The 22,108-nt window shown below is 46.4% G+C and overlaps 1 protein-coding gene across 1 annotated transcript; it reads right to left on the reverse strand.

Annotated features, from left to right (window-relative positions):
* Positions 1-656: 656 nt before the first annotated feature.
* Dynll1 (dynein light chain LC8-type 1) lies at positions 657-3,142 on the reverse strand. Its single transcript, XM_021232344.2, has 3 exons — positions 2,981-3,142; positions 2,685-2,822; positions 657-1,069 (listed from the first exon to the last, which is right to left on the reverse strand). The coding sequence occupies exons 2-3, from the start codon at positions 2,814-2,816 to the stop codon at positions 932-934; spliced, it is 270 nt and encodes an 89-aa protein (XP_021088003.1). The 5' UTR covers positions 2,817-2,822; positions 2,981-3,142; the 3' UTR covers positions 657-931.
* Positions 3,143-22,108: the final 18,966 nt, after the last annotated feature.

The raw sequence follows: 22,108 nt of genomic DNA on the forward strand, positions 1-22,108 counted from the left end.
CTGTGGAACAGCTTTTTGGCTGCTTAAAACCTCAATTACCTCAACAAAAGAGGCTTTATCTTGTGAAAATGGAGATGGCACCCTGGTGAGACTCTTGTACTTTCCCAAAGTGGGGTTGGTTCTCAGCCTGTAGGGGGCCTCCAATACATGCTTTTCTCTGAAAATGACCACAGTCAGCTTTTGGTGACTAGACCCACAGCTTTAATGAGGTCCTTTCATGAAAACTCATTTACTAATTGACTTGAGGACAGCCAGTGAAAGCACTAGGAGTCAGTCTCATTCTAACCCAGGCACACCTGGCCTCTGGGAGAGCTGGGGTTAATAGCTCAAACATCTGAAGAAACCTGTGTGGCCAGCCAGGCTTTCTATCTTTTTTTTATTTTTGAGGCAGGGTTTCTCCGAGGCTTTTGGAGGCTGTCCTGGAACTAGCTCTTGTAGACCAGGCTGGCCTCGAACTCACAGAGATCCGCCTGCCTCTGCCTCCTAAGTGCTGGGATGAAAGGCGTGTGCCACTAACGCCCAGCCAGGCTTTCTATCTTAAAAGCACTAGAATGCCTAGTCCCATAAAACATGGAGTCCTCAACCCTAAGTCCTGGTGATCTATCAACTGGTAACCTGCTCCAGTCCTACTCTACTTGAACAAACTAAGACACATACACATCGCCAACAGATTTATTTTAAAGGGATGGCCTAAGGGAGAAAAAAACGGGTACAGAAGTGTGGACTAGAAAATAAATACAAATGTAAGCTGTTTTACTAATTATTTTATAACCACAAACTCGTACAGAGGGTGATGCCCTGTACAAAACACAACAGATTCAAACGAGGTGTTCCCATAGCAAGGCTGAAGAGTCAGTCTCTGGTATTTGGAATTTAGGATGCAGTCCTTGTTTTTGGATGGATCACTGGGCGTTTGGCACAGTCCATGCTTTTAACCAGATTTGAACAGAAGAATGGCCACCTGACCCAGGTAGAAGTAGATGAAGTGTTTGGTTTCATGTGTCACATAACTACCGAAGTTCCGCCCCACAATGCAGTGCCAAGTGGGGTTGTACTTCTTGTCAAACTCCTGGTAAAAAATAAAACAGAATTTTAGTGGTACAGAGAATTCACTTTCTAGAAAAGCCAAAGCCTGTAGGACCAGAAAGGACAAACATCTTCAATTGTTTCCACACTTGGGACTGAATCCAAGGCCTCAGGTGTACAGAGCTATACTCACAACTCCAGCAAATTCTTGTGATAAAGACTGCTCCCTGGAGCCAGGCAGTGGTGGTGCAGGCCTTTAATCCCAGCACTCACTTGGGAGGCAGAGGCAGGAGGATCTATGAGTTTGAGACCAGACTGGTCTACAAGAGCTACTTCCAGGCCAGCCTCCAAAGCCAGAGAGAGAAACCTTGTCTCAAGAGAAAAAAAAAAAGACTGCTCCCTGACTCTAAGTCACCTACCTAGTACAGTACTGCAAACATGATTGCAGTCTGAGGTAAGATGGGATGGGAGCTGAGGAGATCAAAGGCAGGAGTCATTTTCAAAGACATTCTGTTTCAGTGATTATATCTGACTTCTTGGAGGGATATGAAGCCCTGACTGTCCTGGAACTCCCTATGTATATCAGCTTAGCCTTGAAGTCAAAGAGATCTGTCCACCTCTGCTGGAATTAAAGGCGTGTACCACCATGCCCAGTGCACCTCTGACTTCATATTTTCAATGGAGACAGATGACATCAGCGCTTGTAGTTTATCAGGTTCTTCCTGATAACTATCCTGCCATACACCCCAAATTCATGAAGACAGTAAAAACTACCCCCCAAGGCCTTAATGACACTTGTAGAACTAAAGGACAAAGCCTCGATTATTATCTAAATCAAGCTATACTGAAAAATAATAAGAAGGCAAGAGAATCTGACAGCTAAGACGCTAGACTATCCTTTAAAACTGCTCTCCTCTCCACATCTACTACGTAGTCTTAAAGATTAGCAAGTTAGGGAGTATCTGTTCCCTGCTTTCCCTATCCCAATGGCCACTAGAACTAGAAATGTTCATTTCTTCACTAGGTGGATCGAACCGGGGTCCAAGATGATGTAAGCAAAATGTCTCTTACAATCCCGATGCACATGCTACTGCGTCTGTCAAAAAAGGTATTCATTTCTGCTCCATGTCAAGTCTTTCATCTTCCCATTCTCCACTGGAACCCTCCCACAGCTTCGGCTTCCAGTTTCCTTTCTTTCCAGCAAACACAGCTTGAGAAGTTGCAGTCTTGCCAGCTCTCTACAAACTGCCATTTACCAAGCCTCCACCCGAGCCCCCAACCACCACTACCACCCACTTTCCCTGAACTGCCGACTAACTCCCGGCTGGAAGGCTGGCAAAATCTCCTCCTAGCCCGGCTGGAAACACCCACGCAGCGCACACCCCCCCACACACCCAGCTACATCCTCGGCGCAGGAATCAGTAGGGGGAACCTCTCGCTGCTCCCTGATCTTGGAAACCGTTGCTAGGTGGCGCTTTCCCCCAAGGAGCTGGGATTAAAAAAAAAAAAAAAACTTCGGGCGTTGAGGGTCTGGTCTTCCCAAGAGGAACGCAGAATCCATCTGCGTCCTTTCTAGAACTGTCTATACCGAGCCTACTGAGTGCCACGGGAAAACTACAAGCGCCCGGGGGGGGAACTATGCGCTGCCCGGTCCTCACCTTCTTGATATGGGCCGCAATATCCTTTTCTATGTTGTACTTCTCCAACGCCTGAGTAGCGCACTCCACCGAGTCCTGTTGCATCTCCTCCGACATGTCTGCATTTTTGATCACCGCCTTCCGGTCGCACATGGTTGCCTGAGGGAGGAGGCGCGGGAGAGGTAAGGGTCAGGGTGCGGGCCGCGCTGCCCTCCTGGCCGGCCCCTGAGGACGACGCCCCCACCCGCCCCGAGGCGCAGCTCCCGCGGCCCGCACGGCAGGCCCCGGGGCCCGGGGGGACCTGAGCCCACTCTCACCGTGGAGCAGGAGCCAGCCGGCTGCTGCGAGCTCCCGAGGAAGGTGCTGGCGCCGCTCAGGCAGCTAAGGAGAGCCGGTCGCTACCGAAGCCGTGGCGCATCTAAGGAGCCCCACGCCAGCCGCCGCCGCCTAATCCCGAGGCCCCGCCCTGCGCCCGCGGCCCCGCCCCCGACGCACGTCTCTATTGGCTGAGTGCAGCAAGCATCCTCTCCCTATTGGTCCATGGATTCAATGGTTCCTTCAGGATCTTTCTCCTGCATTTTGTTGCAGACCACAATGCACCGCGCACAGCGTCGGTTGCCCAGGCGATGCGCCGCACGCGTGCAGGCCCACACACCCTGAAGGCGGAGCCGGGGTGGAGAGGGAGTTGGCTCCTGGCCCACCCAGCTGCCTGGAAGGGTGCGAGGGCCGGCCTGCCCGGGCCCACCGAGGTTAGCCCAGGGTATGCCCTCGAACCGCAGTTTCTAGAAGACGGGGAGTCGCCACCCCAGGTGCCTCCCACTTCTTACCCCCACCCGGGGTCAGCACACTTTTCAGCTTTTGACAAGTGACCTCTGGCCTCGAAAGGGTCCCCAAAGCACCCTGAGGCAAGTCACCGATTCAGTCGCCCTAAAGGTCGTAGGGCTTGGTTTAAAACTCTGCTGTCTCATTCCTAAAGTTTGTGTCTGAAGAGGTCTTGGGCTTGAGAGAAGAGTGCGACCGTCTTCACTTGGCCCTGTTTTCTTTTGGGTTTTTCTGTTCGTGCCCTCCCCAACCCACCCTAACACGGTCTACCCAGGTAGCCTAGGCTGGCCTGAAATTCGCAGTCTTGACCTCCCCACGCGCCATCACACCAGGGTAAATTCCTAATTTTATAGCATGGTACTGCATGTTTATTTCATACTGTAGTCCCTCTGTAGCTGGTCCTACCCTAGAAAACGGTATGCTCAGGATGGAAGGGAATCATCTCCAGGAGGTCGAGTAGGTGTGCCAGGCAGCACAGACCTCAGGAGTTAGAATGTGGGAGGGTGTGTACAGATGAGGCTTTTGCTCAAATGTGTTGTCTTAGTGGACAAAAAAGTGACCCTCAAAGGTGTGTTCTCTGGCATAGGTGTGTTTACGACTAACAGTGCCTAAATAGGTAAATAATAAGATTTCAATAAAAGGCCGATGGTAGAGCTCTTACCTAATATGCCCCATATTCAGAGTTGGATGCCCAGTGCCTCAGAACAAAACAGTTAGTCAAAAGGAGTGGAGCCATACCGGCACTGTTTAAACCTGTTTTGTTTCTCTTCTAGTGGGGGCTAAGTATAAAAGGAAACCATTTGGTAGGTGTGTGGGAGCACTAAATGAACAAGTGCCTGTAGATTCTCAGCACAAGTTGTGTGTGGCTTAATAGCACTGAATGAATCTTACTACTAGTGCTGAACCATCAAACCTTAAATACCTTTAATATATTTCTGAAACTCCTCAGATAATTTTTGGGTTGTATAACTTCTGCTTCCGTTTCTTCATTTTTCTGTCACCTACACTCATCAACCTAGAACCTTTGTTTTGTGTTGTTGAGACAGTGTCTCTCTGTCATGTAGCTCTGGACCTCCCAACCACAGAGATGCATTTGTCTCTGCCTCCAGAGTGCTGGGATTAGAGGCATGCACCACCACACCTAGCTGACCTAGAACCCTTTTACGCTAAATTGCCCAGAGGCACACCACTCCAAAGAAGAAAAAAAGATGAGAGTATGTGTATCAGTCAGAGGCTTTTTCCAGCTCCCTCTCTGATCTTAGGTAAAAGGCCAAGAAGTCATTGCAGCTCCCTATTTCGAATGGCAGGATTGGGGATTTGGGGGGATTCATATTGAGAAAGAAGGGGGTTTGTCAAATGAGTCTGGTCAGTGTATTTACCAGCTTTGGTTTCCCACTCAGAACTGTGGCATTACTGACAACCCCCTCTACGCCCCTCTCCCCGCATAGAACCTGAGCTGTTCGGCTGATACAGTCGTGTTTTTCTCTGATCTGTGGCTTGGTCTTGTTTACATTAGAGCTGAGTATCTAAAGCAGACAAAGTAGGACTGGGGGGCGTATGTAGTGGTAGTGTTTGCCTAGTGTGCAGGAGTCCTATCTTCAGTCTTGAGCACTGCAAAACAAATGAAAAAATAACAGAACTGCATTATTGCTCAGTGGGTACAGCACCTGCTGAGTGTGAGTGAGGCCAGAGGCCATATAACTAATCCCTAGCAGGCTAAGGGAAGAGAGTCAGGCACAAGTAATCTCAGAGCACTTGGGAGATGGGGCAGGGAGGATGAGAAATTCAAGGCCAACTTTGAGTAGTGCTTCTCAGGTCAGCCTGGGCTAGAGGCCCTGCCTCAACCCTCCCCGATAAATGCAGGAAGGAAGAGGAGGAGGAGGAGGGAGAGCAGGAGCAGTGAGAGAGTGGGTGTGACACCGGGCTCAGCACTTGCAGCCACTGTCTCAGCACCCTCATGACCGCTGTGTCTGAGACCCCCTTTCCTTCCTCTCTCCCTCTCGAGTGTCCTTGGGTGTTCTGGTTGTGTATCAGTGCATCACATTCCTGCCTGGTGTTCACTGAGGCTAGAAGAGGGCACTGGGTCCCCTGGGTCTGAAATTCAGACAGCTGTAAATGCATGTGGGTGCTGAGAACTGAACCTGGGCCCTCAGAAGTGCTCTTAACTGCTGAGCCATTTTTCCAGCCCCAAGGAGACCCCTCTTTATTTACCGACTTAGCAAAGCTGTGTAGCTAAAGATGACCTTGAATTCCTGATCTTCTGCTCCCACATCTCAAGTGCTGAGATTTTAGGCACGTGCCTCCATACCCTGTTTTATGGGTACAAGGAGTTCAACTCAGGGCCTTGTGCATGCTAGGCAAGTACTCTACCAATTGAGCCATTTCTCCAGCCCTATCTCATTAGTGTCTCCTTCCCCTGACCTCCTCTGTTTGCCTTTATTACCACCGTGCTAGTAAGTCCTATAACACTTAGATTTCCTCCATGATATTTGCTTCATGTGTTCCTCTAATGTCTGTGTTCCTGCATCTTTTTTTCTCTGTTCCATCTTCAGCATTCAAGTCACTATCTAGGGTTTAGGTTTAGGGATGTAGCTCAGTGGTTGAGCCATTGCCTAGCATAAGCATGACCCTAGGTCTTCCTCTGTTCCAGGAAAAAGAATGTGCTCAGTCTATATGAATGAAAATGTAAAACCATTAGGTCATATGACCTCCGCCCCTTACAAGATTTAGGAGAGACCAGCAAAATGGCTGCAGGGTGAAAGTGCTTGCTGCATGAGATCAGCAACCTGAATTTGATCTCCAGAATGCACGTACACCTGGGAGGAGAAAACCAACTCCACGATGTCCAGGAGTGAGACATAGTGCATGAGCCCCACACACACCAAAAATAATAATTTTAGAAAATTTAAGAGTGAAAGGTAAGAAATGTAGCCTTTCTTTTTTGTTGTACTTTTCTTTAAAAAAAAAAGATTTATTTATTGTATTTATTGTGTGTACAATGTTCTGCTTGCTGTTGTCCTTGCAGGCCAAAAGATGGGATCAGATCTCATCACAGGTGTTTGTGAGCCACCATGTGGTTGCTGGGAATTGAACTCAGGACCCCTGGAAGAGCAGTCAGTGCTCTTAACTGCTGAGCCATCTCTCCAGCCCTGTACTTTTCTTTTTGATTTATGTTCTAACTGTGGAGCTCCTGGCCTTGAACTCACAGAGATCCTCCTATGTCTGCTGAGATAAAGGCATGCAAAGTCATCACACCCCACTTCAAAGTGAGACCGTCTTAAAAAACAAAAGAACATTATTGTTATGGAGGCACACTAGGCAAGCCCTCTACTGACTAAGGGACATCCTTGCCCCATTACCATCTTTTTTATTTTTATTTTTTTTATTTTTTTTATTTTTTGGTTTTTCGAGACAGGGTTTCTCTGTGGCTTTGGAGGCTGTCCTGGAACTCACTCTGTAGACCAGGCTGGTCTCGAACTCACAGAGATCCGCCTGCCTCTGCCTCCCGAGTGCTGGGATTAAAGGCGTGTGCCACCAACGCCTGGCTGCCATCTTTTTTAAAAAAGATGTGTACATGTGTTGTATCTCTGTGTGCAGGTAGACATGGAGACCAGAAGAGGGTATCAGACTGACTGGAGCCAGGGTAATGGACTGCTGTTAGTCACTCAGTGCAGATGCTAAGAATTGAACTCTGGTCCTCTGCAAGAGCAATAGGAGGAGGAGGAAATGACGATGCCTTCTCAGAATGCTGACCTATCACAAGTGTAATGATTTCAAAGAGAGATCAATGATCATTCTCACAGGAAAGAGCTCCACTTTAAAACGCTGGTCACAGTCTTTTTAAACATTGCATAGTCAGCATGTGAATCTCCAAGAGTGGGGTGGGTAACTAAGAAAGCCCAGCAGGTAAAAGGTACCTGCCACCAACCTGATGACCTGAGGTTGATCCCTGGAACCTAGATTGTAGAAGCTGACTCCAAGTTGTTCTCTGACATCCTTCCATGAACTGTGTAACCCCTTACCCCCGTAACAATAATGTTCTTTTGTTTTTTAAGATGGTCTCACTATGGAGCCTTAGACAGTAATTTAACAATCACTATTTTCTTTTAAGAACTCTCATTTTTTTTAAAGAAGATCTCTTATTTTAAGTATATTTGAATTTTCAGATTCTTTTGAGTCAGGGTCTCATGTAGCCCAGGCTGGCCCAAACTTCTGATTAGTAGAGGATGACCTTGACATTCTGATCCTGACTTTGACCTTCCCAGTACTAGGATCCTAGGCAACTGATGGCTCAGTTTATGTGGTGCTGGGAATTGAACTCAGTGCTTCATGCATGTTGGGCAAGCGTTCTACCAATTCAGCTACATCCCCAACCCCAAATTATTTTAGTTACTTTTATTTAATTACATTTTTTTGTGTGTGTGGGATTGCTACAATGTGCATAGAAGTCAGAGGACATCTTTCAGGAGACTGTTCTCTTCTTCTGTTATGCAGGTCTCCGGGATAGAACTCAGGTCATCAAGCTTGGTGCAGGTACCTCTACCCACTGAACCATGTCACCTACTCTGTTTTTCAATGAGAGTTTTCAAGCCAGGGTATTGGTATGCTGAGTAGATATTCTGCCACTAATCTATATTCTCAACTCAGTAGGTGTGTGTGTGTGTGTGTGTGTATGTGTGTGTGTGTGTATTTAGCCAGCTGAGATGGCACATATATATATATATATATTTTTTTTTTTTTGGTTTTTTGAGACAGGGTTTCTCTGTGGCTTTGGAGGCTGTCCTGGAACTCGCTTGGTAGTCCAGGCTGGTCTCGAACTCACAGAGATCCGCCTGCCTCTGCCTCCCAAGTGCTGGGATTAAAGGCGTGTGCCACCAACGCCCGGCGATGGCACATATCTTTTAAATTTTTTTCTCGGGCTCAGAGGTTAGAAGCATTGACTGCCCTTCCAGAGGTCCTGAGTTCAATTCCCAGCAACCACATGGTGGCTCACAGCCATCTGTAATGAAATCTGGTGTCCTCTTCTGGTGTTCAGACATAATAGAAGCAAGATGTTGTGTTCACAATAAATACATATTTAAAAATTTTTTTCTCAATATGTTTTTATTTAAATTAGAAACGTGAATGTTTCACATGTCAGTCCCAGCTCCCTCTCCCACCCCTCCTCCCTTGTCCTTCCATCAGCTCCCTAGCCCCCAACCAATCCCTACGTCATTCCCCAGGGAGGGTGAGGCCCTCCTTGGGGATGGGGATCTCTAAAGTCTGTCATTTCATCCTAGGCAGGACCTAGGTCCTTCCCCATGTGTCCAGACTGAGAGAGCATCCCTCTATTTGGAATGGGTTCCCAAAGCTCATTCATAAACCATGGTAAACACTGATCTACTACCCAAGGCCCCAGTGATTTCTGTGGCCTCTTCCCTGGCACTATATTCATGGAGTCTGGATCAGTCCCCTGTTGACCTCTCAGCCATCAGTCTGGGATTCAAGAGCTCCCCCTTATCCGGTCAGCTGTCTTTGTGGATTTCATCATCATGGTCTTGACCCCTTTGCTCATCACTCCTCCATCTCTGTCACTAGGTTCCAGGAGTTCAGTTCAGTGTTTAGCTGTGGGTATCTGTCTCTGCTTTCATCAATCCCTGGATGAAGGTTCTAGGATGGCATATAGGGTAGTCATCAACCCTATCATCAAGGAGGGGCTATTAGTGTAATCTCTCCACTATTTTTAGTTTGTCAGTTGGTGTTATCCTTGTAGATCTTTGGAGATCTCACTAGTGTCAGCTTTCTCCTCAAGCCTATAATGACTCGATCTATTATGGTATCTCTCATCCTGCTCTCCTCCGGGAGTCGCAAATTGGTTTCAAACTTCTGGGCTCAAGCGATCCATGTTGCAGATTCTAAGTAGTAGGACAACACAGATAAGTGTATTGATTACCTATACTCTCCAGTATAGCCATTTTCATTTTATATTTCATTTTGAGACAGAGTCTGATGTAGCCTAGGCTAGTCTGCAACTTGTGCCAGGATTACAGCTGTATCATATTTGATGATAGGAGGGTGCTTAGATGAAGTGCACAGATGGATTTCAGAGGCTTTGCAAGTGCTCTGAAAATGGGCGAGAAAATGTGTGCAGTGCTCACATTTTTCCAGGGAGGGAAGCTATGGCTCCTATCAGATTCACAGTGGGCTGAACCCGAGGATGAAAAATACCTGCCCTGGGTAACTGACTCTTCAACCAAGTATGGTGGGATTGGTGCATATGACACACTTTGGTAACTTACTGACTTCTAAATGCTGAAAACCTTTACTTTTCTTTCCTTACCCTGGGCATTTGTAGTGAGAAGAAAGTGGGATTGCTTATAGCACAGACTTTGGAGTTGTATCTGGGAAAACCTAAGCTGTGGCCATGTTCCAGTTAGTCAACTTTGATAGAGTTGCAGGTTATAGGATTAAATTATTATTATCATTATTTGGCTTTTGCAAGACAGAATTTTTCTGTGTAACAGTCCTGGCCATCCTGGAACTCGTTTTGTAGACCAGGCTGGACTTGAACTCACTAAGACCCATCTGCATCTGCCTCCCAAGTGCTGGGATTGAAGGTGGGCACCACCAATGCCTGGCTATAGGATTGATTTTTTTGTTTTTGTTTTTTCCAGACAGAGTTTCTCTTTGGCTTTGGAGGCTGTCATGGAACTAGCTCTTGTAGATCAGGCTGGCCTCGAAGTCACATAGATCTGCCTGCCTCTGCCTCCCGAGTGCTGGGATTAAACAAGTATATTTAGTGTTTGAACACTACACACAGACACAGACATAGACACAGAGACACAGACACACAGACACACACATTATGCCACTACTTGTGGAGGTCAGAGGACAATATTCAGGAGTTTGTTTTCTTCTTTCACCATGTGGTACCCAGGCGTCAAACTCAGATCATCAGATTTGGAGTATTTTCTTTGAATTTGCCAAATGTATATAGACTAGACATTGGTGATGTATTTGTTGCTTTTATATATTATATATAGTTTTTCTTATATTTAACTTTTTTTTGGTTTTTTGAGACAGGGTTTCTCTGTATTGTTTTGGAGGCTGTCCTGGAACTCTCTCTGTAGACTAGGCTGGCCTCAAACTCACAGAGATCTGCCTTTGTCTGCCTCCTGAGTGCTGGGATCAAAGGCGTGCGCCACCAACGCCTGGCTAGTTATAACCTTTTTTTAGACAAAAGGGGGAAATATGGTGATACTTTGTTTATGATCTAACAAATAAAGTTTGCCTGAAGATCAGAATGCAAAGATAGCCACACTAGTTAGCCATAGAGGCCAGGCAGCGGTGGCCCACACCTTTAATCCCAGCACTTGGGAGACAGAGGCAGACAGATCTCTGTTAGTTCAAGGCCACTCTGAGCTACAGGAAATTGATCCAGTCTAAAAGAGAAATAGAGCTCACACAAAGGTGATCCCAGCACTTGAGATCCCATGCCTTTTCCCCAGTACCAGAGAGGAATATAAGGTGGGAGGAGATGGGAACTCAGTGCAGCGTGAGGTTTGGTGGAGACAGATGCGTCTGGAGATGATGCAGTCTGAGGACAGGATCGCTCTTTCTGTCTGAGCATGGGTAGAGGTGAGAATTCTCCAGTGGCTGGCTGTTTTGATTCTCTGATCTTCAGCTTTAACCCCAATATCTGACTCTGAGTTTTTATTATTAAGACCTATTAGAATTCATGCTACAATCAGGCTTGAGGGCAAGTGCCTTTACCCACTGAGTCATCTTGCCAGCCCAGGTTTCTGGTCCTTCAGGAAGAAGACAGCTTCCTCATATTTTGGTGGCAAGGATTATATTAATGTCTCTAAAGACCTGCTCCAGGTAAAATAAACGTTAGTTGTAGTTGCTTCATACTGAGACCTCCCCACATGCTAGGCCTTCTAGATATTTGACCATACGACTTTACACCAGTTCTGAGGTGTGGTCTGCCTGCTGTCCACAGAGCAAGAGTTGGACATATCCAGACACACCCACTAGGCCCCTCGCTCCAGTCTGTGGGCAGAGCAACCCACAATAGATGTGACAAGGACAGACTCTGAAAAGAGCCTTGTTGTGAATCCCAACTTGGCTTCCAAGGCCATTTAGCCTGCCCATCTGATCATCAGTTTTGTCATCCTTAAAAGAGACTGTGATAGGGGTAGGGAGGTTGCCCAGCTGGCAACCATGAGAACCTGGGTTCAGACCCCTCAGCTCCTTCATAAAAGCCAGGCACAAATAAATCCAACACTGGGGAGGCAGAGCTGTGTGTATCCCTGAGGTTCATGGACCAGCCAACCTAGTAAAATCGATAAACTCCAAGTTCAGTGAGAGATCTTGTCTCAAAAATAAAGTGGAAAAGGGCCAGGAATCTAGCTCAGTGGTACAGCACTTGCCTAGTAAGTGCAAGGCCCTGGGTTTGAGCGTCAGCTCAAAAAAATTAAGTTGGAGTAGGAAAAAAGTCAACTCCTGCCAGGCATGGTGGCACACACCTTTAATCTCAACACTTGGGAGGCAGAGGCAAATGGATCTCTGAATTTGAGGCCCGCCTGGTTTAGAGAGAGTGAGTTCCAGGACAGCCAGGGATGTTACATAGAGAAACCCTGTCTCAGGAAAAAAAAAAAAAAAAGCAACTCTTGTAAATGGTCCTCTGACCTCTATGAATACATGCACACACAATAAGAGAAAGAAAAAAAAGGATATTTCCCTCTTTGAGACAGGGTCTCATTATGCGTCTCTGGCTATTCTGAACTCATTATGTAGACCAGGCTGGCTTTGAATTCACAGAGATCTGTCTGCCTCTGCCACCCAGGTGAAGAGATTAAAGGTGTGAACCACTATGCTTGCCATCTTAAAGCCAGGTTTGATGGCAGCATGACTGAAAGCCTAGCACTGAAGAGGTGGAGACGGGATAATCAGGAGTTCAAAGTCAGCCTGGGCTATGTGAAACCTTGTCTCAAACAAAATAAAAATCACTTCGCAGGATATGGACTTGAGTCTGAGTGTTACTAATTGTTAAGATGTCACACTCTCTGTCCCCATGCACAGGCCACAGAGCAGGCAGGGTGCTCTAGTTTAATTTCTGTTGCTGTGGCCGGGCGGTGGTGGCGCATGCCTTTAAACCCAGCACTCAGGCGGCAGAGGCAGGTGGATCTCTGTGAGTTTAAGACCAAGCCTGGTCTACCGAGCGAGTTCCAGGACAGGCTCCAAAACAATACAGAGAAACCCTGTCTTGAAAAAAACCAAAAAAAATTTCTGTCGCTGTGATAAAGTAACAAGAATCAGGAAATGGTTTATTCATTGTACAATTGCAGGGGAGTCAACTCAGAACTACAGCCAAGAGCAGAGAGGTGTGTGCTTGCTTGCTTGGGTGACTGTTCAGCTTGATCCCTCCACTCTGAGCTTAGGACCCCTGCATAAAGAATGGGGTTGTCCAGAATAGGCTGGGTCTTCTCACTTCAGTTAAGACAATGCCCACATGAACTCCAGCACCGACTATGGGAAGAACCTGTAGTCTACCGTAGGAACCTAGGGGCCCAGATGACTTACTAGGTGACCTCAGTGTTACTCTGTAATTATAGGCAAAATGATCCTCAGTCAACCTAATTATTCTAGGACTCTAAACAAAGGAATAGGTAGCTGGAGTCTGATTCTGGCATCTCTGTTCTGATTCACTGAGAGAAAATCCGACTGTAGAATTTAATAACTCCTAAGACCTTCAATCAGGACGACTGGGAGGTGTCTAGAAAGGACTTGCTACTAGGCGCTCTTCTCTGTGCTGTCATAATGCAAAAGAACTGCTGGACACGGTGGCTCATGCTTTCATCAAAGCACCTGGCAAGTTGAGACAGGAAGATTAACCACAAATTCGAGGTAAGCTTGGGCCACAGAGGAAGACCCTTAAGAAAACAAAGGGAAAAGAACTCTGGAGTGTATTGCCATTGCAGAGCACGTGTATGAGGGCCTGGGAAGCAAAAACTCTTTCCCCCAACTTGTATTCTAGCAGAAGAATACAGAAAATAAAAATATACAGACTGGGACCTGGAAAGATCCTCAGTGGTCTTGCAAAGGATCTGAGATCCATTCCCAGCATTTACTTCAGGCAGTTGTATTTCCAGCTCCATGGGGTCTGATACCCTGTTGGGACTTATGCAGGTGTCTGTACATGACATACTCCTCCAACCAAAATACATACACATATAATTAAAAAACCCTTTAAAAATAAATAGACAAGTAAATATAATGAATAAAAATGAAGTATAAAAAGTGAAAACTCACTGTGCTAGCACTTAAGAAGTGGAGGCAGGCAGTCACAGCTTTGGGAACCAGCCTGAGCTAAGTGACACCTTGTTGGACTAGGGCAGCAGCCACGAGTGGGATGACAGGAGGTCAGATGTTGGCTGTATCTGAGGCAGGGCTGATTTGCTGATAAACTGTAGTGTGTGCAGACTGCAAGGGAAACAGGGACCTCAGAGACCCCAGCTGGGCATGTGGTTCACACCTGTAGTCCCAGCTGCACTGGGATCACAAGTGCCAACGATGAGACTGGAACTAGCCTGGGTCACATGGTGAGACCCTAAATAAATCAATAAAAAGATAGCTGTAGACACAAGGCTTGAACAATAAGAAGGAACTGAAACAATGAGGGCCGGCAGAGGAAGCAAGTTCTGTCTTACTATGTGTAGTTTGATGCTCCTTAGACTTGCACGTCAAGTGTGAAGTGTGCTGTTGGAGCTGTGAGCTCTGGGAAGATGTCCAGGCCAGAGAGCTATAATCTGGGGAGTCACCATCTTATCACAGACATTTAAAGTCATGGGCCTGGATGAGATCATGACTAAGGGAGGAGTTGGTGCAGACAGAGGAGGCTGTGCTGACTCAACTGGCAGTGTTCTGTTATCTCAGACAAGGCCCGAGCACTTAAGTGTGCCACACAGCTGAACTTCATCGGGCACCTGTCAAAAAGAAGCTCCATTAGTTTCTGGTTTGTCGTCGTGTCCCCCCTCCCCCAGTGCCTACCGTATTTAGATGATAGGCCTGTCACTTAGTCACTCCTCTCTAGCTCTGGGTGGTGGTGCTCAGAACTGAACTCAAGGCCTCATGCATGGTAGGCAAGTGGTGAACCACTGGATCTATTTTCAGCCCTTTCTGTTTTATTGTTTTTATTGTTTGTTTGAGATACAGTCCCAAGTAACTACAATTGGTCTGAATATAGCCGACACTGGCCTTTAGCTATTTAATTTTTTATTTATTTACTTCTCTTATTTTTATTTTTTGATTTTTGAGACAGGATTTCTCTGTGTAGCCCTAGCTGTCCTGGAACTTTCTCTGTAGCCCAAGCTAGCCTCTAACTCACAGAGATCTGTCTCTGCCTCCCAATTGCTGAGATTAAAGGCATATTTCAACACACCCAGTTGAACTCTCTCTAAAAAAAAGTGTTATGATAGTGTACATGTGTGTATGTCTGTGCACCTGTACCTGTGTGTGTGTGTGTGTGTGTGTGTGTGTGTGTGTGTGTGCGCGCGCGCGCAGGTACATGCACATAGAATGTATGAGGACAGTGCACACCTCGTTTTCTGGCTTCATTTTTGTCTGTAGAGACAGGACTTTGCCTAGAACTCAAGATTGTCCTGCCACAGCCTTCCAAGTGGTGGGATGATGTGCCTGCACCTCTACTCCCAACTCCCAATTTGTAGTTTTAACACTGTTTAATAGCAACAGCTGGATAAAATGGCTGCGTTAGAAAAGATAGGAAGCTTTTAGAGAAATCAACAGGGTTGATTTCAGAGTAATAAAGAAACAAAGCCTTCAGAGGTACAAACTTAGAGGACAATTTCAGAGTGTGCCACACAGGTCTAGTCATCTGTAATCTCACTGAGTGCACTACCTAAAGAGCAAAGAGAGCTTGGTCAGGCAACTACTGGGGAGGTGGAGGTGCAGAACGAGAAAGCAGCTGGCACAGAGGCCCAGAATGAAGCACAGTCACTTAGAGAAGCTGGAAGGCAGGGCCAGGCAATGGGGAAAAGCTGCTGGAGTCGATTCATGAATGCCAAGGTAAGTTTATGGATATAGATGGGGCCCCTCCAGGGAACAGGCACTCCCCCTTCTCTGCTGGGTCCCTAGCATCTAGCCTTGCAAAGAGACCTCCACAAATAATATACTGGATATCTTTTCACATGTGCATGTATGACTGTGGTCTTTTTGAGGTCTACACACTTCCCATTTATCAAGCCCTCTCTAGATGGACCCTAAGGTTTCTTTCAGTTTGGGCTGGATCACAGTTATTAATACACATCATTAATAGCATTGAGCTCTCGCTGCCTTAGAATTTTGGTCAGTTTGGTCTTGCTCTCCATCTGGCTAATAAACAACTACCCTTTTGCTATTCACTGCTCTCTTTGCAGACTCTGAGACCAGACTGCAGCCAGGCTCCCTCCACCCCCACACCTCCAGCCTCGGCATTAAGTCCCCTTTACAATCATCCTATTCAGAGATACACAATAAACATTTGTATGGTAAAGGCAGATCATGCTGGCTTCTATTGAGTATCTGAAACACTTAAGACTTACACATGTAATCTAACCCAGCTGGGTTCTCATTTACATTAGGGCAGTTCACCATAAATTACACGTGTCTCTAAGTAGGAATGATCACACCCCCACCCCCTACAAACTGTTTAGCGTCCTCGTCCTCGGCATCAGGCTAGCCTCCATGTCTCAGCTTTCTTCGTGTGTATTTTCTTTCTATCTGGAAAGCTTTCCCTCTGCCCTCATTTCCTGCCTAACACCATCTGGTTGTTCTGGTCTCCATTTAGAAGCCACTCCCTCCAAGAAGTCTTCCCCGGCACTTCCCTTCAGCCAAGGTGAAGACCTACATACCCTGTGTTTCTTATAATGACTGTTTGCTCTGAATGACTTTCTAGTTGTGTGTGAAGAGGGTGAGGACAGACAGCACGCAGCACCCAGCCAGGCAGGTGATACTGTGGCTCGATAAATGTTGAAGTGAATGAACATATGTTGAATGGGGGAGGGCACTCATGTCCCAGGTGCCATAATCATACCCTGGCTTCTTGGAGCTGGGGGTCACAGTGTGCTTTGGAGAAAAGTCTCATTTGCCATACCTTCAAGTAATTCGCCATAGCAAGAGAAACTTGAAACCACAGAGGACAGAATAACAATAAAAACCTAGGTCCCTAGCTGCCTAACTCCAGGGGATGTTTATCGGTGTGACATTCACAGAAGCTCTGAACACACATGTCATGTACTTGCAGAAAAGGAAAGTTAGCCAGTTAGTCTCAGCCAGACACAAGGCAATTCAGTCACTGTTCATATGTTCCTGTCCTCCAACCCCTTACCACCCACCCTCCGTGTGTGTGTGTGTGTGTGTGTGTGTGTGTGTGTGTGTGTGTGAGAGAGAGAGAGAGAGAGAGAGAGAGAGAGAGAGAGAGAGAGAGAGAGAGAGAGGGAGAGAGAGAGAGAGAGAGAGAGAGAGACACGTGCTCCCATGTTCTCGTGTTCAGGTGAATGCATGTGTGTCTCCTAAAAGTTTGGCTTAGGGTTAATTTTTTTTTCTTTAAAAAATCTTGAGAGGGGCCAGCAAGGTGTCCCAGCTGGTAAAATATCTGCCACCAAGCCTGACCATCTATATTTGATCCCTGGCACCCACATGGTAGTGGGAGAGATCCTGCTCCCACAAGTTGTCCTCTGACTTCCACATTTGAACATTTGAGCCATGTCATGCCCACAGATAAACACACACAAATCAATTTTATATATTTTCTTATTTTGTTTTTCAAGATGGGGTTACTCTGTGTAGCCTTTGCCTTGCTGGAATTCACTTTGTAGACCAGACTAGCCTTGAACTCACAAAGATCCACCTGTCTATGCCTCCCGAGTGCTGGGATTAAAGGCATGTGCCACTATGCCCAACATTTTGAAGGCTCAATAAGTAATAACTACTGTAGTACAGTACTCAGAACATTTCCACCGTTGTAAAGTTCTAGGCTGGGGCTGTAGCTCAGTGGGCAGGGTGCTTGCCTAGCAGGCACAAAGCCCTTGGTTCAATCCCGGTACAGCATAAAACAGGCTTGGTGGTGCATACCTATAATCCCAGCACTTGGGAGTTGTGGAGACAGAGGGATCAGGAGTTCAAATTCAACTTCAAGTACCTATGGAGTTGGAGGCCAGACTGGGTTATAAGAGAACCTGTCTTGGAAATAAATAATTGAGCCAATGAAATGGCTCGGCAGATGAGGGCTCCAAAGGCTCCCACTGCACAAGCATGGGAACATGAGTTCAGTCCTTGGAACCCACATAAAGGTGGAAGGAGAGAACCAACTGCATAATGTGCTCTGACTGTCACATGTGTTTATTATTTAAATAAATACAATTTAAAACAAATAAAAGACTGGGCACAGTGGCACAGGCCTTTAGACCCCAGTACTTGGGAAGCAGACAGATCTCTGTAAGAAAAGCCACGGCTATATATTATCTATATCTGATCTATGTAATGAGTTCCAGGCCAGCCAGAGTTACACAGTGAGTCTCTGTCTAAAAAGTAAATACAAGTCAGCTGTGGTGGCCCATGCACTCCAGAGGCAGAGGCCAGCAGGTCTCTGAGTTACAAGCTAGTCTGGTCTACATATCAAGTTCTAGGCCAGCCCAGGCTACATGGTGAGACCCTGCCTCGAATTAAATAAATAACAATTGAGGATTCTGTCTACTTATAACAAGTTAGCAAAAACAAGGCGGCGGCAGCTACACATTCAGTATGTGCTTTGCTTTAAATAACCTCATATGAAACCAGGCTCTCTTCTTCCCACCTGTTTGGCCACACACAAAGAAACAGCAGGTCCTTCATCATCCCATAATAACTGTCTCTTTAGAAAACACCAGAGGAGAATCATGCTCACAACAGACTGAAAACCTTCTTGAATTTTCTTTCCCTTCTGTCTTCTCATCCTCCCACACTTGGCACTTGCATCCCTCAAACTCTCTGCTCCCCCATTCCTAACTCTCTCTAAACCTCCTAATTTAGCTGCTGGTTCTTCCCAGCCCCCTTGGTGGTTCCTGGCTCATTAGTATGTAGCTCTCCAGAAGTCAACCTTCCGTCAGTCCTCTCCTTCTTTAATCAAGTCTGGGACTTTGTGCACGCTGGGGAAGTGATCTAGCACTGAGCTATGGTCACAGACACATCTCACAAATATACTGGGACATGACAGACAGCAAGCTCCCGGCTGTCAAGACCAATAGCACATTCCAGTGACCCAGCCCACAACTCTCATTTCTCCGAGATGACTCATTGACTGCCTCCTCCTTATCACTCCCTCTTCTGCCTGCTGAGAGAAGTCCATGACTGAGCTTCACACAGAAGGAAACATTTCACTGAGATGCCAGAGGGTACGTATGTCACAGGGAAAAGGAAAAAAAAAAAAACCAGATGAGCGGGTTTGAAGATGTGTTTCTTTGTTTTGTTTTATTTAATTGGACACTGCCCTACTTTCTGATAGAAAATGGCTTGCTGTGGGAAGGGCATTCACTCCTTCATTAAGGTATGATCTCTGTGTGTACTGAAGGCTGTTCAAATGCAAGCTCCTCTTGTCTCAGCTACCTACATACAGGGATTATAGGGATTCGACATTACACCCAGCTCTGTACGTTTAACTCAGTCTCTGAAGGTCAAGAAATGTCTCGATCTGAGGATAAGCCTATTGGTATTTAACGTGCATCTGTGCTTCTCTAACCCAGGGTGTTACATGGGCCAGCCTGGCCTGGAGCTCCCCATATAATTAAGGATAACCTTAACCTTCTGATCATCCTGTCCCCATCTCCAGAGATTACACGTTTGAGATGCCACCACACACCTGGTTTCTGTGGTGCTGGGGCTTAAACTCGGGACCTCGTATATGTAGGGACTTGCTGTCCCACCTCAGCTACCTCCCTAACCCAAAAACTGTTGGGTTTTTTGTTGTTTTTGTTTTTAGACAGGGTTTCTCTGTGGCTTTGCAGGCTATCCTGGAACTAGCTCTTGTAGACCAGGCTGGTCTCGAACTCACAGAGATCTTCCTGCCTCTGTCTCCCGAGTGCTGGGATTAAAGGTGTGCGCCACCAATCTCTGCTCATCAGACTTTTTGTGGCAAGCACTTTACTCACCTGAACGGCTCCCCCAGCCCTGTTTGTTTGTTTGTAGACAGGATCTCATGTATCCTGAGCTGGGCTCCAACTAGCTACTTAGAAATTCTGATCTTGCTACAGGCTGGGACTACAGGAGTGTGCTCCTACACCTAGGTTAGCAGTGTTAGGGACTGAACCTGGGTTCCTGCACACTACGCCAGTGTTCTGCCAACTGAGCTACATCCCCCACCCACTTGTTTTTTGTTTTCAGACTAGGTCTCAGTGGGCCTGGAACTGGCTATGCGATCCAAGTTGGCCTCAAACCAGAGATCTTGCCTCTGCGTACTGCATGTTGGGATTATAGGCTTGTGCCTTGACTGATGGCGCTTTTATTATCATTATACTACAATGCTGTGAATATTATCAAACTTACACACACACAATTTATTTGGCATGTTGTTTGTGAGACAGGGTCTCATGTAAACCAAGCTCCATTCAACTCACTACGTAGCTTAGAATGACTTGGAATTCCTGATTCTCTTGCCTCTACCTCCCAAATGCTGGAATTACAGGCATGTGTCACCATACTTGATCCTTCCATAAACTTCCTGCATGAGGGGCAGTCATCTGAAGTGTCTGAGAAATGCCTATTCACTGTCATTAGGTCCTGTGTTTATAATTCTGTTTTTAGTTAGAGGGCACATAATGCCTATGGCCCTTCTGCTTTTTATCCTTCCTTTCTTATATCCTACATGTTTCTGAGTCCAACATCATCCATACCTCTCAGACTAGCTCCTTTTTCTGCAGATCAGTTCTATCTTGCAATGACACCACTGCCCATCAAATTCCCCAAGCCAGGCACCTGACTGTCAACCCAGACTTTTTCTTCATCAGCCCTCATCCCTGGTCCATTCTGAAGTCCTATGATTTCTTTTCCTTGGGATTTCTTATCCAATTGTGGTGTCATGGGATATCTTCCAGCTCCTTGGGATGTTGACATGAGAGGATTCCAGGTTCAAGAGGAGCCTGAGCAACTTAGTGAGACACTGTCTCAAAATAAAAAGTGAATGATGGCCCTGGATCCAGGAAAATGGCTCAGTATAGGCAAAGATGCTTGCTGCCAAACCTGATGACCCAAGTTTGATCTTTGGGACCAAACTGTGGTAGAAGGAGGGAACCAGCCGGGCGTTGGTGGTGCACGCCTTTAATCCCAGCACTCGGGAGGTAGAGGCAGGCGGATCACTGTGAGTTCGAGACCAGCCTGGTCTACCAAGCGAGTTCCAGGACAGCCTCCAAAGCCACAGGGAAACCCTGTCTCGAAAAACCAAAAAAAAAAAAAAAAAAAAAAAAAAGAAGGAGGGAACCAACAGCCTGAAGTTGTCCTCTGACTGCCACATGTGTGCCTTTCCCATACATTTCCCTCTCTCCACAAAATAAATACTTGTAATAATAAAAACAAAGAGACTTGTCAGCATAGTACAGTGGCCAAGCACTTTTCTAGCATGGATAAAGCCCTAGACTCAATGCCTAGTATTAAAAAAACAAAACTTGATCTGTAGACCAGGTTGGCTTCGAACTCACAGAGATATGCCTACCTCTGCCTCCGAAGAGCTGGGATTAAAGGCGTGCGCCACCACATTATCAGCTGACCGGAGTTAATGAGAGATCACTGACTCCACTCTGTCACCTGGGGAACCAGCATAGGACTGAACTAGGACCCCTGAATACAGGTGACAATGGTGTGGCTTGGGCAGTGTATGAGGCCACTGACAGTGGGACCAAGATGTAACTCTAATGCACAGACTGACTCAGTGGAGCCAGCTCTCTATGGAAAGAAACCTTGCTCAGTGCAGACATGGGCTGCACCGAGGAGGCATGGCTGCCGTGGTCCTGCCTCAGCAAGGTGAGGGGACAGACTTAGAAGGAGGCCTTACCTTCTCTGAGTGAATGGGCGGGGAGATGGGAAGGAGTGGAGAGCCTGAGGAGGGGAGGGAGGGAGAACTGGGATTGGAATGTAAAAAAGAAAAAATAAAGCTAAAGGAAAATTTACTTCAATTATAACTAAATTATTCATCAGAAACATGAATAATTATATAACATTCAGTGTTATTGTGCTGATTCACTTCTTTGTTACCAGGAGTTAATGAAAAAATTAATTTTATGTGTATGAGTGCTTCACCTGAATGTATGTAAATATTCATGCCTGGTATCCAGGGAGGTCAGAAGAGGTGGTTGGATCCCCGGAACTGGAGTTAGTATGGTTGCGAGTCACCATTTGGGTGCTGGGAGCTGAACCCAGGTGTCTTCTGCAAGAGGAATATGTGATCTTAGTAGCTTAGCCAAATCTCCAGCCATTATTCTCAATTAATTTATTGATTTTTTTCTTTGTTTGTTTGTTTTCTTGTTTTGTTTTTTGTTTTTTGTTTTTTTTTGAGACAGGGTTCCTCTGTGTATCCCTGGCTGTCCTGGAACTCGATGTGTAGACCAGGGTGGCCTTGA

This window comes from Mesocricetus auratus, unplaced genomic scaffold, assembly GCF_017639785.1.
Source record: "Mesocricetus auratus isolate SY011 unplaced genomic scaffold, BCM_Maur_2.0 Super-Scaffold_100025, whole genome shotgun sequence".
Taxonomy (NCBI): domain Eukaryota; kingdom Metazoa; phylum Chordata; class Mammalia; order Rodentia; family Cricetidae; genus Mesocricetus; species Mesocricetus auratus.